General features: G+C 43.6%; 1 protein-coding gene across 5 annotated transcripts; it reads left to right on the top strand.

Moving 5' to 3' along the window:
* The first annotated feature begins 10 nt into the window (after positions 1-10).
* DNAAF6 (dynein axonemal assembly factor 6) lies at positions 11-9,765 on the top strand. Of its 5 annotated transcripts, none has more exons than XM_054839852.1 (7): positions 11-235; positions 605-713; positions 2,427-2,490; positions 3,956-4,061; positions 5,923-6,019; positions 6,813-6,898; positions 9,291-9,765. In XM_054839852.1, exons 2-7 carry the CDS (start codon positions 624-626, stop codon positions 9,406-9,408), a joined length of 561 nt encoding a protein of 186 aa, XP_054695827.1. In that variant the 5' UTR covers positions 11-235; positions 605-623; the 3' UTR covers positions 9,409-9,765. The 5 variants fall into 5 exon arrangements, with proteins under 5 accessions (XP_054695827.1, XP_054695826.1, XP_054695829.1 ...); XM_054839851.1 differs by having other exon boundaries at positions 13-170; XM_054839854.1 differs by lacking the exon at positions 11-235 and adding an exon at positions 238-373.
* Positions 9,766-19,017: the final 9,252 nt, after the last annotated feature.

The raw sequence follows: 19,017 nt of genomic DNA, 5'->3' as shown, positions 1-19,017 counted from the left end.
CGTTGCTGTGGTGACGGGGGACGCGGCCCCAGCGGCTGCTTGCTACGGCTGGAAAGCCGGCTGCCCCAGGGCGAGCCGCTGCACCGAGCCGAGCCGGGCCGCGCCTGGTGCGCCTGTGGGAGGGCGGGCTGCCCCGCCCCGGTGCGCGTACGCCGGAGTCGGGAGCCGTGGTGAGGGCGGGTTTCCCTGACGCTGTGTTTCCTTTCGCCCTCAGCTTGGGCCTGGAGCAAGGCAGGTGGGCGGAGAAGCGGTGTGAAGACCTCTGCCCGGCCCCTCAGTACCAGGCCTGAGCCAAGCCGTCCTGCTGCTCTTGCCCTGGCTGCAGCAGCTGCAAATCCGGGTTGACATGGGGTCTGCCAGAGCAATAGCCGCTGTAAGGCTTGAGCTGTGATTGCAACTCATGCTTGTGGAGCAAGAGTCCGTAATCAAAGCACAGAGAGGAAAGGTTGATTATGTTCCATTAGATATGTTTTGACATCATGCATGTAAGAGTTTGGCTAAAGTTTATCCTTCCAAAGCACACAACAGGAAAACTATGCTTTTTACAGACAGTACAGAACACATTTCTTTCATTCTTCATCTGTCACCTGTTTTTTCTGCACAGGTAAGCCGTGGGTATTGGCATGGAGAGCGTTTCCTCAGGCTCTGCTCTGCAGTTCCTTGCCAAACTGCTTCGTGATGCTCAAGAAGAAGATGATGATGACGAACATGTGGTGAGTCTTTCATAAGAAATGCTGCTTCTTTTACATGTTGTACCATAGCCTAACCTTGTTAACTGAGGAGAAGCAAATCTCCCTTTCCCCAGAGTGAGTAAAAAGAAGGAAAACCTTAGAAGGTTTTGGACTGCCTGAAACAGCTAGAAGATGCTTTCAGGGTAACAAGCTCTTGAGGGAGAGAATAAGGAAGATGCCCCAGGACAACAAGGAGAGATTGTGACCACCAAATGGGAGGGAGATTTAATTTGTCAGCCTGAAGGAAATGAGAACATGTAGTTGCAAGAGCTTTAGGTGCTTTAGACTTTCCCCCTACTTCTCCCTGAAGCCTGGCAGACATGAAGGCAATTACAGCTAAATACTTCATATGAAGGAGGAAGAAAGCCGCCGCTCAACTTCTGAGTAACGACTAAAATATCCAGAGGTGACTGAGTGTACTAATTCTGTGTGTCAGGCATTGAAGAACTGTAGAGATACTTGATCATTGTGGTACAATAGATATGTTGGTGATTGTAGAATAGGGAAGGGTGAGTAATCATTCTAAGGTGAATGACCTGAATGATTAATGAGAGAAGTATCTTTCTTTCCATTCTACTATACTGATGCATCTCAGGACGAGATGAAAATCACAGCTTTTGGAAAAACTACATTGTTCCTGCAATATGCAGCTGCTGCTTTTATCTAGGCATGCATGTGTGCTAGGGAGAAACATCCCAGGAGGGCCACAGGTGCCAACAATCCCAATGGAGAAGGCCTCTGTGAGGGCTCAAAACTTTGCCAAGTCTCTTAGGATTTTGAACAAGTCATCTCATGACATGGATAACAAAAATGGCAAATGCCTCAGTGTTCCTCCAAATCACTCCTCAACAAAGAGCCAGCTGGCTGACTCAGCAGTTGTGCGCTAGCGGTGGCAATGGTAGTAATCTTTGGGATAAAAGGGCGGGGGGGGGGGGGGCAGCGCATCCCTTGACATTCCTTTTCAGTAGGTGGTAGGTGTGGTCCTTCACACTCTGGCTACCCTTCAGCACTTTAATGTCTGCCTTTTAGAAGTAGCATTATTGCTGTACGTCTTTGCAGTAAACATCCTGATTTTAAAAGAATTTGTTTACATCTTATTAATAAAATGAATGACGCTTCAGAGACAGAAATGGAAAATTGCCACAAGGGATGTCAATTAAGTCTGAGTCAATCTGGGTAAATTGAAATCTTTATTTTGATTTAATGTTCTGTGCATATGGAACACTATCAAACCAAGGAATCTTCATATATAGAGAAATGCCTTCCATGGGCCTATTAGCACTAAATTGATTCATAATTAGAGGAAGAGGTTGTTGCCTCATATGATCTCTACTGTCAAAAGGAATCCAAATGCTGTGATGGGGTTTTCACGTTGCTTTCCTGCAATGTTTTCATGGCAGACAAAGCATGGAAATTTTGCCAAAATGCCATGGAAACTAATGCTCAAAAAGCACATCTGTCTGTAACACTGTGCTTCTGGGAGCCCTGCTTGAACCCAGTGTGTCAAGGTCCCTGTCTGCTGGGTGAGAGCAAAGAAGCGAGAACGTTCAGTCATAAAATTGTGGGATAATATTTTTTGGATTCTAGCAGGGATTTGTTTGATCTCAGATGGCATTTTGTATTTATTGACATTATCATTGTTACTGAGCTAGGCTCTGTGAAAATTGACTGAAGCCCCATTTGCCTTTTTTGCAGCCACACTCTCCTCTTAGCCCCATGACTCCTGGTAGTATCGGACCAGTAAAGAAAGAGACCACTGGTAAGGAGGAGTGTTTGCATGTTTTAGCACTCAGTCCCATGTTAGCAGGCTATAACACCTGTAGTAATTTACCACTGATGGGGTTTGCTTCAATAAGAGAGTGGCCACTGAGATGGAAAGAGCATGACATTTTTACAATTACACTGTAAAAGTCGTCTTTTCCTGAAAGCTTAACCGCAAAATATACACAGAGAGGCAGAAAGGGTAACTTCAGAGCACAGCAGCCTCAAGTGGCGATACGAAACAGAGCACAGCCTGGAGCCTGGTCGCAGGCTGAGGGGAATCATAACGGAGCAGCAAAAAGCTCCATATAAGCGCTCTCATGGACTTGTTAATGCTCAGCAAGGAAGATGGACTTTCTAAGCACTCACCTGAAAGGATCTTCAAGGAGTAAACTGCGTGGAACTGAGCCGATGCCTCTGAGGAAGAGCTATGAAGTGTACCGGGAAGCACAGTCATACCATATCCCTTCCCCCCCGCCAAAGTTTCACAACCCTGTTTAGACTAGAGAGAGGGAGAAACAGAAGCTTTGCTCAGTGCTGCCCTCAACAGACCGAGAGACGTTTTTTCAGTTATTCTCCTTCCTGCACCTAATTCTGTGCCTGGAAACCCTGGACAATTACATGCTTTACCTGACTCCAGGTGTTCTGGCATCATATAGAAAGGCAGACTCTCAGACAATGAGAACAAATATCTTGATGGTTCCTAAATTTGTGTCAACACCTTGGATTGTACTCAGGAAAGAAAGGAAGATGAGTTCAGTCTTGGCAGAGTTAAAGTTCTTCCTGGAGCTAATGCTGTCACATTATTGGGCAGCTTAGTTATGAGCCATAAGAAGAGTCAACGAGAACCAGGCTGAATGTAGCAGGGAAGGAGCTGTGGCAAATATAGCAAGTAGAGTATTTTTGCTTGGGATTGTAACAATAACCAGAGATTTTACTATAAAAACCTTCAAGCTGCAGATTTACCAGCTTACTAGAGAACACATCTTTCCATGTAGGACAGGCATAAACCATGGCATTCTGCCCACAAACTTTCATGTTTCTTAAGTACCTTATTTGGGCTGTGCTCAATAATTAATGGAAAGATCTGGAGTTCTATGTGAGGAGGGGGTCATTTAGTAAATTACTCTGCTTGCTTAAAAATCTCGTGCCGGGGGCTTGGAAAAGATAAATATTTCATACTTCTACACTTCACCTGTTTTGAAGTGCTAGATATTTTATACATGAAATGAGGATTTCCTTGACATAGAGGTTGGGTAAGGAGATATAAGGGAAAGGAAAACACCCTCTCTCTGCAAATTCTTGTTCATAAGATACTGAGGTGAAGGAGACTGTAATCATTAACTAGAATGCTTTTAATACAAAGATTTCTCTAAAGCCTAGAAAAGTCTAAATTTTCAGCAAACCTAGAGGAACAGAGACATTCCAAAATATGACAGTGTGATTTTCCTCATCACTTACAGGTGCTTTACAAGTGAAATCTGAAAACAGGAAAACTATTTGGAATACAGAGGAAGTCCCAGAAGGATCTGAGTTTGATGATACCTGGGACCTTAGAGAACAGCCAGAGTGAGTGAGTTGAGACTGCCTGCATGAGCTTTACATAGCATTAATGGAAATAGGAGTTAAGCAGCATCTACTGCATTTGAGTGAAACAGCCATCTGAAAAGCATGTGTCATGGAAAGAGAAAGGAAGAATATTGGTGTTGCATCTAAAGCAACATGTGAGGAGTGATTTTTAACCTCTCCCTTGGAAACTTTCTGATCTCATAACAGAAACGAAGAGTTGCTTTTTCCCATTATAAGATTACTTGCAGTGTCAGATACTTGTGTAAAGTGAGATCAGGAGGGAAAGTAGGCCAGCAAAACAATTTACTAGCTTCAAATATACCATTTGTGTGAAATACCTGTCTTTTCCTGCTGCAACCACAATACATTCATTTTTCATACTCATAAATTCATAAAGTATTCCAACTTATATTTGCATTTCAAAGAGTTAAGCTCTTTAGAGACAAATAGTACTATGGGAAGGAAGGCTATATGCAGGTAGTTTTGAACTTTTAAATCTTGTCATTCAATCTTAGCCTGTCAAGGGACAGCCTAAAACCAGAGTCTTTTCCCTTGCACATAGAAAAACATTAACAAAAATATACTTGAAATAGATGCAATCAGGCATGTTAGCTGTAGTTTGTAGAGGTCAGAAAGCTTTCAGGGTCAACCCACAAAGCAGACTTTGCATTTCTAATCATTGTGTTTCAATGCCATATTCTGGAGTGCTAAATGCTGGAGCAGGTGGACTGAAGCCCATGAAGCTGCGCATCATATGCTAGTTTGTAGTCCAGAATCCTCACTTTTGTCTGCACATAAGTCATGCCATTAGGTGTTCAGTTTCCTGATCTAAACACGGGACTGACACCCACCTGAACTTAGACTCAGCATTTCTGAAAATGATATGGCATTCACCTATAGCCTCACATGCACTTAGTCTTGAAACCATCACCTGTGAGGTATAGAACATGCTCTCTTTTTATCGTGGGCACAACAGAAACTTTTCTCATGCTATTTTTTGACCCTCCCCTCCATGCTGGCTAAAATGCAGTGCTTCTTTAGCCTCAAACAATTATGTCCTGTGTTGCACAGATTAAAAGAAAGTATGAGTCTTTCTAACAGTTAATCAAATTGAATCAAGGAAAATGGCCCAGAAGGAAAACAGATGGCTAGAAAGGTGCATCCAGAGCTATTAGACAGATTACTCATTGACTTAGGAATTACCACATATGCGTATGAACACTGGAGATGTGAAAAAGACTTTCCCTACGCTCTTTCCAACAGGTTAGTGACTCGCTCCACTTATTTTGTTCAATTTAGTAGGAGTAATGTATGTTCTAAATACAATCTTTAATTTGTATTTCCTCATTCATTAAGTAACAAGAGCAAGGGAGTACGTGATTCTACATTTTGTAGATGTGAAGGGGTAGAAAATAAATGTTGGCCGAATGCAATAGAATTAAAATTTGACAAGAGTGTTACACTCAGGCTGCAAGAATATGTTGAATGACAGAACAGAACACGTCATTGCAACAGCATCCTTTTCAAATCTGCTTCTCAAGAGTTTGTGGTGTTCAACTAGTTGATAAGTATCATATTCACTTAAGATGCATTTCCTGATCCTGCAAAGGCTGGTTAGTGAAGTAGAGGCAGCAAAGTGAGTGCCTTGGAAGGTGGAGTGAATGATCTTCACCTGTCTTCTAGCTAACTTGGTCATGGCTCTGAACAGAAACCCAGTGCAGATGAGTTGAAGACTTGAAGGGAGACTGAAAAGGAGGATAGACAATGCGATGAGGATATTTACAGTCCTCTGAGAAATACAATCTCCTTTAGTCTTCTGCCCGTTCTCCAGTATTATTAGACAACTACTTCTCTTCCTCAGGTATCAGATTTTATTCAAACAGTGTGTGAGAACAGAGGATGTCTTCTTTGGGATGAGCAGGAAAGACCCCTCCACAGCCTGCTGTGAAGATGTGGTGGTGAGCTGAACCTGTATCTCCCATCCCTTCTTTGTGCTCTTTCTCTGCCCTTTTCAATCTTGCCACCTTCTCAAGGGACAAAATGTAAACACCAAGCTGTATTGCTGCCTTTGGCCTCCTGCAGGATTTTCTTGTAGTTTTTCAAGCATTTGTAGATGATACCTACACTTGCTAACCTGAGGAACTCGTGTATCTCCTCAAAGACCTAGTGTATGCAAAAGAATCCATGCAAATGCATATGCCACGTACAAACTTGAGGGAAATAAAAAGTAGCTCTAAGATGACATTTCATCTTGGACACAATTTCGGGGGGGGGGAAAGAGGCTGGGAAGGAGATGTTTTTCAGCTGCCTGCATTTATTACAAGGTATGTGAATTAGCAGAATGCTACAATACTGATAGTCTTTAAAGTTACAAGTATCAGATCCTGTCCCATTATTATATGATCAAAGACCTCCCTGCTTTCTGAACTTCAGTACAGGCGGAAGTGCTGTGCAATTTTCCTAGTAGAAGCAAGCTGTCCTTGGAATACACAAAGCCAGGGGGTTTTGCTGGATGTAGAATATCTGTCACGTACATTATCAGCTCAGGATTTCAAAGAAAGTAGGATATCAATACACATCACTAAGCTATTGAAAGCAATGATCATGACTGTCATATTTTCTCTGATACAAACTACCTACTCAGAATGTTGCTCTTTGACACTAGCATCAAAATATTCATGACGATGAGATCTTTTATGGCTTGTAGGGCTACATATCTAATCACAGCTTTACCTCTGCCCATCGTTTCAGATTAAAATCAAGCTGCCAGAGACAAAATACTCAGACATCACATTAGATATCCAGGACAAGGTTCTTGACCTTCGAACTCCCAAAAAGTAAGCAAAATACAATTGATAGAAGTACAGTTAACCTCTTGTTTGAAAAGAGGTTTAACCAAGCCTTCAACTGAATGCTGTATGGAAAGCAAAGCTAAAGATGAAGATTGAATTATTAATTTCACATGAGAAAAAAAGACAAAAAACCCCATAGTCCACCTGTAGGTGTATAGTGTGCTAGCTTTGAATCTGTGATACCGTTCTAGCAAAAATAGCCTTAAGACAGATTTTAGCTACTTAAACAGCAAGGTTTCAAGGGCCCAAAATGTCTGGCAAAAAACTACCCACAGTCTTGAAGGACTTCTTGGGAGTTTGCTTTCTAAATACTAATTTGTATAAATATATAACTGAAGATGGTGAAAAATGTGCAGATATATTTTCAGAAGTTGAAAGCCAAATTGTGGAGATATCCAGTCATGGATGCAGACATGGACATGTTACAAGGTTTCCCTAAAGAGATTTCCTTTGAGTTCTTTTTTTATAGGGCTATTTCAAACCTACAAAGATAATCAACTGACTGATATACTCTCAGACTTCTCAGTCTTCCTCCATATTTGCAATTGCCCTGCCTGAGATTTCCAGATAATTCCCATGTCTGTTTTCCTTTAAGTCCTTCTTCACAACAGTGCTTTCATAAGAAAGCTTAATCCTCTCTGGGCTGACTTGCTGCATTGAATGGCATGTGAGAAGATCCATGTGTGAATAGCTTCCTACAAATAAATTCAAGGTACAGGCCATGGACTAAGGCCCAAATTAGTTCTGTCCCTAGCGGACTAACTATAGAAAAACCACTTTTCTCACAGACAAAACCAGGCTGAGTTGGTTATCCCCTGCTTGGATTTAACCCAAGGATGCAACAGGAGTGGAAGAATGTTTGGAAGTACTAGCTTTGAAACTTGAAAATCAGGATGAATAATTGTTCAGCTAATGACTTGCAGAACCTATAGGTAGTAAAAGAGGTAGCTCAATGCAATACTGCAAATGTAGGAAAACCTCAGCATCCTTTTTCTTTTGCAATTCTGTCTTTTTGGTGATTCAGATCTGCCATTATCTTCTTAGTATCCAGCTGTCTCTAGTCACAAGCATAGGAAATAAAAAGTTTGCTGTAAATCTAATGGTTGCTTGGGTACAGCCTGAGCCAGTGCTGCTTTCACAAATACAAGTGCAAGTCTTCTCAGTATGAAAGAAACAAACCAGATTTTAAGTTCTACATGCTGAAAACCACTGTACTCTCACAGATGTGTAGGAGGGCTCAAAGGTCTGTAGTCCTGGGGCTGATTCTAAACCAAGCTGATTTTAAGGACTTCTCCAAATTATTGCAAATGGCTGCCTTCACTAGGTATGGCGCAAGGGTGTTTTGACTGTACCTCTTTCAGCCATGGCTCCTACAAAACAGCTGAAAAGGTCTGAAAAAGAATCAGCATGACTTAAACCCTAATTTAAAGTAACCCCCCATCTATGCTACTATGTTGTCTTGTGGGGCTTTATAGAGTTTGGCTGGGCAGATCTATTGATTCTAAAGTGTCCTTGATTGTGTTTGCACTGTCAATAGAGTGGAGGTCCAAGACTGCCCATCATTCATATTGTTAATATATAAGCCTGGGATAAGAGGGCAAAGAGTCCAGACTCTGCATGAGCAAGTAAGTTTGAACTGTCATCAATGAGAAGAGCTGAATGGGTCCAGACTGAGACATCCTTGTGAGGAGATAAACTGGAAGGCTTGGCAGCCATTCCAGGAAAAGCTGTATGTCTAACATAGTGAGGAACTGTGGAATAGTTCCTGAGTCCAAGATCCAGCCTTTCTTTGTGTATTATGTGTCTGAGCCACAGGTGGATCACTGAATTAATCTTCAATGTAGGTTAAAATCCCAGCAACTTCATAACTGTAGGTCCATTCTCATACCTGAACTGTGCTTTGCAGTGTAGACATATCCTTTGTGAAACTGGATTGGCCAGAATCTCTAATCAGGCTGCACTACTTATTTACTTATTTTTTTTTGCTAGAGAAGACAAACTCCTGAAGACATGTTCAGGCTTGAGGCATTATTCAGATTTTTCCCACCAGGAAATTGTCAATGCAGCTCCTCCCTTCTCTGCATTTAAAATGCAGCACTGTGCAAAAGCAAGAACAGTGGAGAGAGCCCACAATCCATGACTGGAAACCATTGTCATAGCCACAGCCAAAAGAAAGGAATAGTGTTAGAAATATTTCAGGGCCTGTATAGCTGTGCACCAGGTATTGCAGGAACCCCACAAACATTCATGAGAATGAGATATACTGAAAGAACATTCCTTGGTATACTGATTGGCGAATTGCAAGAGTAACTTGCAGTGCCATCTCAATTGCTCACCTGGTCTGAGACACTGAAATTCACTGTGTCCTCTTTTACAGGAAGCTGCTGCTGCACCTCCCCTACCACGTAGACAGCAAGAATGGTAAAGCTCGTTTTCTCTCTGAAGAGGAGACCTTGGAAGTCACCTTGAGAGTATCAAGGAAGTTTGATTTCTAAAATTTTGTCTGATGGATAGAGAAAAAGAGAAAGTTTGCAAAAATTAATCTCTAAGTTTTGATGCCTTCTTGAAACCTAACTGGTCATGAAATAGTACATTGTTTCCCAATGCTGGGACTGAGGCCAGTTCAGAATCTTCTCTTAGCTACTTCTTGATGAGAGGATCAAAGCTCTTCAGGGACCCATATCCATATCTGAGGCTCCTTTATACTGGCAGAACAAGGTAACCAACTATAGTTGGACTGTTGAACAGCTCAGCTCTTTTGAACAACTTTTGCAATATATGGTTCAGTGTCATCTATTCATCTGCTGTCCCTCCAGCTATTTTTCTGACCTTTCTTGATTAATAAAAGCATGTGTTCTAATGAGTTACCTTTCATTCTGACTTCTCTATATATGCCCCAGGAGACTTCCTAAAAGTGAGATAAGAGGAACTTTGCATAACAAAGCATGGTTTAAAGGGCTGAAATGCGGCAAAAGCTTTTCTTTGGCCTTCAGGTCCAATCTAGAGCTACAGAGATGGATAACCAAAATGTTTCTCTTACTAGCTGCTGGGCAAATATATTCATTTAACATTGTTAATCATGTGGGAAACAAAGGTATTTGCTCATTGATCAAAGCGGAAAGGACAAGAAGGGCCTTGCATGTTGACGGACTTTAAGTACACTTAACCAGAAGCTTGTAAGCACTTTAAAAACAAAATGGCTTGGGTCCTGCATTCTTCTGGTGTAGAAGTAGAGGAAAATAATTGACTAGCTAGGTTGCAGATGGTACCCACGCAGCTAAATTTGTGGCAGGCTGTAATGAGAAGATGAATTCTCCATGATAGATTGAAGACACTGACAGTGAGTTTCCATGTATATTTTTTGTTTTGTCAGGAATTTTCAGAATTCACTGTATGTTTGTAATATATGCATTATAACCCTAGGACAAATTAAGCTGGTGTTTGGACATTTCAACCACTTCTCTTAAAAGTGGACCCATTGCTTGGGTCAGAACAATGCTACTCAGCTCTGCTTTAGTGTTAATGCACTGGAAAGTAGAGACCTCAGTTATGATTCACCACAAGCTATCAAATATGCTGATAACACTAAGGGGCTATTCCAATTTTTATTGGCTTAAGTTTCTATAAATTGCATTTGAATGTTTCTTATTCCTACTCTACAAAGCTGTGGTGGAAGGGAACAATGCAGATGTATGAAAAGGCTGAGATCATTCCTCCTGACTCAGTTTGTACTGCCTGTGGTTGCCAAGAAGTTACAGTAAGGCTGTTTCTTGGAAAAAGGTTCTTTGTGGTCCCTAGACAATATGCTGCTTCATTTTTGCATATCTTATACAGATTACAAGAAAAATGGAAGTTTGACCTGTATTTATACACGTGAAGATAACATTTGCTCCAATTCATTCAGTAAATCCATGGCAAAGCAGAGTATAACTCTGCTCTTCTGAGCCCTGTTCCAGTGCTCTATCCACAAGGTAATGTTGCCTTCATAGTTGGCAGTAGTAATTTACTAAGCCTTAAATCATCAAGTTCTGCTTAATTTAATATCAGTGTTTGAAACAACCATGAGTTTGGCTCATTGCGCCTCTCTCTGGTGTTTTAGATTCCTATGGAAATGAGCATATGCCACACTGGTATCCATGTCCTATTTTCTCCCCAAATATTTTTTAACCTGGGGGCATTTTATCTGCATTCAAGAGACAAAAAATCTGAGGTGAGGATGTTTTTTAAGAAAGTTGGCTGCTGAATAGAAAAGGGAAATACAAATTAGTACTGCCTAAGGCAGAAGTTCCAGTGTGATTTCTTGTACCTGCTGGCCAGTCACTCTGTACATCCACACTCCAGGCTACAGTAGGTCATCCACACTACTCCATGAGGGGAAGCTGGCAAGTTGGTGACATAGCAGGATAGGGAAGGTATTGCAGGGAAAGGGAGATAAGCTGGCAGGATGAAGCTGAAATCACAGTGTTAGGGTATATGAACATAGCGGACAAACTCATGGGAAGCCAGGCTTTGTATTTTCCACTGCTCAAAAGGACAAGCTCTACTGCTGTTTTCAATAGAGCAGAAACATTGGTCCGGGGGTGGGCAATTTGCTGTTCTAATTGGGTCTGTTGCCTGAATGCACCATCACCACCTGGAGATCCTCTCACATTCTTACTTTTTTCCTATCAAGGAGACAGAGTTTGCCCTAGGAAAAAGGTTGGTTGTTTTTTTTCCATAGGTCGTCCCAACAGGAAACTGGTCAAAAGGACATGCAGGCTGCCAAGCTTCCCAGAAATCCGGGGGCTACTGCCAGCTAGAAGAGAGTTAACTTTTTTGCAAGGGCTTGAAGGCAGTTTTGCTTTGCTGAACTAGCACTAGCAGAAATCATTTTGAAGGGGATACAAAACCCACTTTGCCTCTGAACATCAAAGCTGTTGCCTAAGTATCACTCCAACACCTGCAGGCATCTTAATCAAAATTATTAGCCCAGTTAAACAACTCAGCCATTAAGCCCCAGCCATTAAGCATCATCAAGCTTTATTTGGTTCCCTAAGAAACATCTTGATTAAATGTATTGCAGTTAAGTAGAGGGTACTGTAGCTGTAGAAATGAGATAGAGGCTGTTTACAGTAGTATCCCAATAAACTGCAGGTTGTCATCTCACCTTGTTCATGCATTCTGTCCTCCAGTTGTGGTGGCAGAGCCACCATTCCCATTTTGATTTGTTCCTGCCTTCTGTCAGAACTATGGTGGTGTGCTAAAGTGCACAGCCCAGCTTGTTCCATGTGTTTCACCTCTTTTCGTACTCCCCTTTGTCCACATACTGACCTTCTGAGGCAAAGATACTTTCCTCATTCTACAGCACAAGAAAGAGAAAACCCAGAAGAGTTGCTCCATATAAACACCTGAAACAGAGCAAGAACTTAAATTTAGATTTTTCTCTTAAACCTGCAGTCTAGCTTCTGGGCTGCTCTCATTCCCATCTTCCTCCAGGTCTGTTGCTGGTACCATCATATACCCCTTGTATTTGTTTTAAAAGGAAGACTACTTAATTTTTCTGCTGTTCAGTTTAAAACTTGTATCTAAAATTTCTATGTACTTCTTTCATTGTGTGAAACACTGCTTTATTGGTATCTGCTTCCCTCCAGATAAAGTTTATCTAAACTGTATCTATGTGAACAGAAAGATCTCTCCTCTACAGCCTACAGAGGAAGAAGACTGGTATTGCTTCTGTCTTTCTCATCTAACCTTGGGCCCGGATGCTCAGTGCATGAGATTGCACTCCTGTGGGCAAAATGGAGCTCTGCAGCATCCCTTGCAGGCTGCAGTGCACACTGACACTCAGAAGAGTGTGAATACACAAAGGAAACTCTCAGTGACATAACCTCTGTCCCCAAGGCCTCCCAGACTTTCTCATTCAGGTAGCAGGTGACTGCTTTTAGCAGTATCTACTCTGGCTGTTTGGCAGCATGGGCTACTGGATATGCAGCAAAACAGACCGATGGGCAAGGGCACGCACCAATGCCAAGCCCTGCAGGCAGCGCCTCGAATATGTCCAGCAGGCTCACTGCATGCTCACATATCCATTTCTTGTGCAGCTCCTCATGCTGGAGTGGGTGCTTTTGAACCTGCTTGTGTTGGCAGACCTTTAGCCTCTTCTCTGCAGCACCTGCAGCTTGGATTCATCCTTATTCTCTGGAATCCCCTTCAAGAGCTGCTGCCACAGTCAGTCACTGTTGTCTGCCTATGGTCTGGGCTCCAAGGAAGGTGCCTGAAATCTGCTGGGGGTTGGGTTGTTTCCTATAATCTTCACAAACAGAAGACAATTTCTCTATGCGTTTCTCTTTGTCTTATCCTTCAGGTAGATTCTACTTTCAAATTGTGATGCAGAACAGCCAGTCCCCATTTTTCCTTTTCCCTCCTGATCGTTCCATGCTCGTTTCAGGGGACTCTGATTTCTTCTTTCCCAAGTGCTTTATCTCACTTCCCTCCGTCATTTTCACATTAGGACATTTCTCACCAGAGTCTCCTCACACGTTGCAGTTGACATACCTGACCCTTGCTGAATGTGCCAAATGTTGGTGAAGTGTGTGATTCACCTCCCGCAAGCAGAAGCACCACAGGTAAGACCTGGATTACATTAAGGCAGTTATAGTGAAGATCACGGCACAAAAGCAGCAGATGCTGCAGGTCAAGGCAGAGCTGTGTGAGGAGTGTTGACAGAATTGAGGAGGAGCCTCTCAGCACAGGCACAACCTGCTTGAGTCCATGCTTCAAACACAGCCAGCCCCACAGCTCCCTGGCGCAAATAGGGCTGGGAATGAAGGAATGAGCCAATTCAGAAAAAGTCAGAATCATTCAGAATTTCAGCCTGTCCCAAGGCCTGAAAAGTTTCTTTTTGCTTCCCAACATGCCTTTCTGTGTCCCTATCCTGGTTTTCAGCTAGGATTGTGTTAATTTTTCACAAGAATCTGGGAGGGGACACAGCCAGGAGAGGCGACCCAAACTAGCCAAAGGGGCATTCCATGCCATATGACGTCACACTCAGCATAAAAGGGGGCTGGTCACCTACAATTCTTAGAGACCATCTCTCTTTAATTGTGAGCATCTTTTGTGGATCCCAGCAGCCTGGCAGCTCACTTCTGATGCTGATCAGCATTTTTTTTAATCCACACCATTTTAACCTGGTGGTATCACAATCCAGCAAAGACTGCCAAGGCAGCTAGGTTGTATTTGGCAACGTATCTCCTGCAGCTGCTCAGCAGAGAAGAAAAAAGCCATAAACCTCTCTGGAAAATTCTTTTCCTGATGAAAAGCTGCATAAAAAGGAAGAGGATAGGAATTGAGATGGACACAGCTGATTTTGTTAACTCATAAGGAGATGATGTAGGCAAACCAGACAATTTTCAGACAGCAGCAGACTAGAAACTGTAGCAGATGTAAGCATCAATGCTTGAGCTTAAGGATGCTGTGAAATTTGGGTTGGTTCCACCCCTCACACATGTTTAAGTAATGAGAGTCTACTATCCCTGTGGTTTTCTCTAGCTGGGGACCCAGGTGATGGGAGCTCCTGAACAATAACTTTCTTCTTGGAAGACTCAGGTTCCTGTAGCATTATCCCTGAAGCAGAGCCTTGGGTAGCTCTGTAGCAAGCTAGCAAGTATATAGAGGGGAACAAGGGGTTGACTTTACCTAGGATAGTCAACTCTACCTTGTCTCACCTGAGCTAATCTCAGCCACCTGGGAGCCAGAGTGCTCCACCCAGGAGAAGTTTAATGGTTGCAGAGCAGCACTTGGAGAAGCTAAGCAAGTGGGGGAGCTAGCAGGGACAGTATGTGCTATGATCATGGTATTCCTGGGGTAGGGAGCAGAGGAGGAAAAGTTGTATGACTACTGTACAAGGAACAGTAAGGTAGCTGGAAGATGTGTGATTTATCTTGGCTTTGGGACTATGTGTGCTGTGTCTGGGAGATTCAAGAGGCAATTGGCCAACAGCTGAGTGTGGGAAGCTCTGACAGGGTGAGAAATGTTTCTGGTTTTGTTCTGGGTTACAGGCACTGTATGAAGGCTGGAGTGTCAGTGTGACTTAGCTGGATGTATGGCTCTTGGTCAGCTGCAACTGTCAGAACCATAACAAGCTTCTGGTGGGAACCTGAGGTGCTGAGAGGAGCTACACAAGGTCACAAGACACACTGAAAATGCCACCCTGGCTCTAAGTACAACTTGCATTGTTATTTGCCTTTAGTAACTTGCTGCCAGACCTGGATGAGGGTGTATTTGTGGAGCTGCTTGGAGGCCAGTGAATAAAGCAGGTGAAGGTGTTGCAGGCCATTGCTGATACATGTGGTAGAGTGCTGGGCAAGGCCTTGGTACAGAGAGCACCAGCGGGGCTGAAGGGTGCAGGCAGAGCTATATGGGAATTCAGGGCTAGGGGTGTAGGGGGTCATGTAGGACTGGAGCTGTGTGGTAAGGCAGTGAGTGACAGGTGAAATGGTGCGTGAGGGAGTGATGTGTATTGGCCAAAAGCACAACTATGAGGAGAAAGAAATTGTCAATGTTTCTTTAAAACCACTGTGCGGAAGGGAAAGGTCAGAGCAGACAGTTGATCACCCCAAGCTCAGGACGGATGAGATTCCTTTGCTAGAATGTCACCAGCACTGGAAATCCTGTGCCAAAAGTAGCTATGGGAAGGGGACCGTGCCTGGAATAGGTATGGTCTCCAAGAGGACCTGAGTGCTAAGATCACGTAGATCTATTGAGCTACAAACTCTATCTTGCTCCAGGGGTCAGCCCAAGGTGTTACATGGCAATTAATTTTAACACCAGTGGATGAAAGAAGAATCAGTGTGGATGGAGTGAGAAATGTGGCTGCAGTTCATGAACCCTCTCAAATGCTTACAGCAACCTGATACTGTGCTGTCCTTGCTGCACCTGTTTCTGGGTAAGCAGAGTTAGTGTGCAAAGTGCCTGGGTGACAGATTGCTGTGCCCTGGCCTGGAACAGTGATTGTCACATCTAGTTTTAGGCCCACGCACATACACTTTCTTGCCTCTATACATATGCCTATTTAGAGCAGGCCTTGTTTATTTAAAAAAAAAGAAAGAAAACGAGCCTTTGCTCGAAGAACAGTAGGTAAATAGTAAATGAGGAGATTAGAGTTCTTATTCTGCAACAAGGTGCTACATTCAGACCAGGGGCAGGGCATCTCTTGGATGAAGAGAAGGATTTAATTATCTAGAAAGATCCCCCAAGCTTGTCCTGAACCAGTGCTCAGATGAGAGAGATGAAAGTGATCAACTGTTTGCTGCTATCTGGGTCCTGAATGAAGAGAATAGCTAAAGCAGTATAAAACCCCATTTGTGTTGTTCTCTTTAATCATCAATTCCTCAGCTTATGCTTTGTGAGTTTATTTAAATCAGATCTCTGCTTCTATTTGGAAGTATTTTTATTTTTTTTAATAAAACATCTTTTCCAATGCTGTTGCCCCTCTCCAAGCCACAGTCAAGCAGCATCTCAGCCTAGTTCTTTAAATCAAGAGAATTGTTTATGTCCTTGGAGGCTGGAATAATAACATCTGAAGAAAGCCATGCGACACAGCAGGAATTCATTTGTAAGTTAATGAAGGCTGTGCAGTGCAGCGTAAGGATGATTGGGGCTGTTCCTGGGCAGCATTTACCAAGCTAGATTTCTTTCTGTTGGTATTGTTCTCCCTGGAAGCATCATGGACCAGCTTAAATACCACTTACATATAAGTTTATTATAGTATTTCTTGGTACAAAGATGTATGCTGTGTAATAGAGCAGCGTCCATGACAAAAATAGGTGAAAGTGTGATATGGATCAAAAGAGAGAATCTACTTGCTTATATGCCCTACCAAAATGAAGGGGGGGGGGAAACATCTAGGAAGTGTTTGGTTTTTTCCATGTAATAATTTGTCACCTGGAAGCAGGCTAATGCTTTGGGACTTACTGGAATGGATCAGACTGAAGTGGAGATGGGGCTGACCCATGTGCTGTGTTTCAGGCATTAGCCTGCTATGTAAAGTCCAGAACCACTTGGAGGAAAGTGTCGGTGATCTGCATGGGACTGAAATCAGAGCACTTGTGGGGTGAACTGCTGAGCAAGTGGACTGCAGGAAGCAATCTGTTGAGCAGCTCTTTCCATTTGGTCCTTGATTTGGAGGAGTCCTAGTGGGTTCTGACCTTGTTTCTCAACTGAACGGCATGCAGGTCCCTGGGGTAGAGGGTGGCAGTTTAAAGCCCTGACCCCGTGTTCACTCCCCTGCTGGTTGTTGCAGCCTCGGCAGTGCTCTTTAACCGTGCTATGACTGCATTTTTCTATTGGAGACACTCTAACTTGCATGACTCTCTGCTGGCCAGTTACTCATACATTGTACCTACAGACATAGAAGTGATGGGGGGCCACGTCTTCCCTCAGAGGGGTGCTGCCAAGAGATTAATGGAGAAGGCTGCTTCTGTAATAAGGATTATGTGCTGTGGACACTTGAGCTGGTGGGACTTGAGATTGCTGGAAGAATATCTATTGAGAACAAGTTAACTTGTAGGCCTACTGTGCACCATGCTGTTCAGCCCCCACAGATCAACAGCCCTGCAGTGGAGTTTTGATCTTTATAAAATAAATGCTATCAGCCAAACTGCAAGGGAAGAAAGGGTGTACTGTCACCCTATAACATGATACAACACTGGAATGTATGGTGGGTAGACAGTTGTCCCCTGTATGTGAGCTTTGATGCAGCTTGTGTGATCAGTTTGCTTAGTGCTAAAGAGGTGGAGAAACTTAATTCCAAATTTGCAGGCAGAGAGGCAGGAGATATCACTGCAGAGGACAGGAGGGGAAGAGGGTGTGCCATATTCAACCCATCTTCAGAAAGCAAATTCCTTGACTTAGAGGTGGTAGAACATTCAAGTGCTGCTGGGAGACAGCTTCTCCTCCAGTAAAATGAAAGCTGGCATACAGCATCACACCACCAGAGCGCGCCATGCTGCTCCGTCTCTCCCAAACCATTCCTGCTAGACACGCAGGCATTGTTTTCTTCCGTGCGGTGATTTTACTACTGGAAGCTGCAGAATAGCTGAATCCTACCTTTGTCCTGGGGAGGACAACTTCACCAAGGCTGTGGAACAAGTGTGCAGCAAAGTCAAAAGCAGTGGCCGAGTGATCCAGAGGGATTCTCAAAGGGATGGAGAGCAGCTTATTCCTTGTTATGCAGCTGGCTTGTGGCACCTGCTGTTGCCTCTGACAGATCACAGTGGTTGTGGCTTTTGGGATCTGGATACCTTTTCAAGTACAAATGTGCTATTCACTGGCTGATATGAAACAAGTAACCAGGTAGTAAATTGGGCTTTGGAAATCATAGAATGGTTTGGGTTGGAAGAGAACTTAAAGACCATCTAGTTCCAACCCCCCCGCCAGGGGCAGGGACACCCTCCACTACACCAGGTTGGCAAAGCCCCATCCAACCTGGCCTTCAACACTTCCAGGGAGGGGGCAGCCACAGCTTTTCTGGGGAACCTCTTCCAGTGCTTCACCACCCTCACAGTGAAGAATTTCCCCCTAACATCTAATCTAAATCTACCCTCCTTCAGCTTAAAGCCATTACTCCTCATCCTATCACTACACACCCTTGTAAACAGTCCCTCTCCAGCTTTCCTGTAGGGCCCTTTAGGTACTGGAAGGCTGCTATAAGATCTCCCCGGAGCCTTCTTTTCTCCAGGCTGAACAAGCCCAACTCCCTCAGCCTGTCCTCATAGCAGAGGTGCTCTAGCCCTCTGATCATCTTCATGGCCTCCTCTGGACTCGCTCCAACAGCTCCATGTCCTTCTTGTACTGGTCACCCCAGAGTGACCAGTGCTCCAGGTGGGGTCTCATGAGAGCAGAGTGGAGGGGCAGAATCCCCTCCCTTGACCTGCTGGTCTTGCCAATAAATTATTATTTCCCTCTAAATTATCAATAAATTATTATTTCCCAAATAATTATTTCCCACCCTTCAAGACCAGCAGCACAACTGAAAAATTCAACTTAGATCAAAGTGGGGGGAGGGGAGGGAGAGCGACGAGATGAGACTGTGCCATGGTTCAGGCCACTTGCTCACACCCCCCACA

The sequence above is a fragment of the Grus americana genome, chromosome 12, assembly GCF_028858705.1.
Source record: "Grus americana isolate bGruAme1 chromosome 12, bGruAme1.mat, whole genome shotgun sequence".
In the NCBI taxonomy this organism is placed as follows: Eukaryota; Metazoa; Chordata; class Aves; order Gruiformes; family Gruidae; genus Grus; species Grus americana.
Note: the sequence above shows the minus strand (reverse complement) of the source record. Positions and strands in the feature narration are given on the sequence as shown.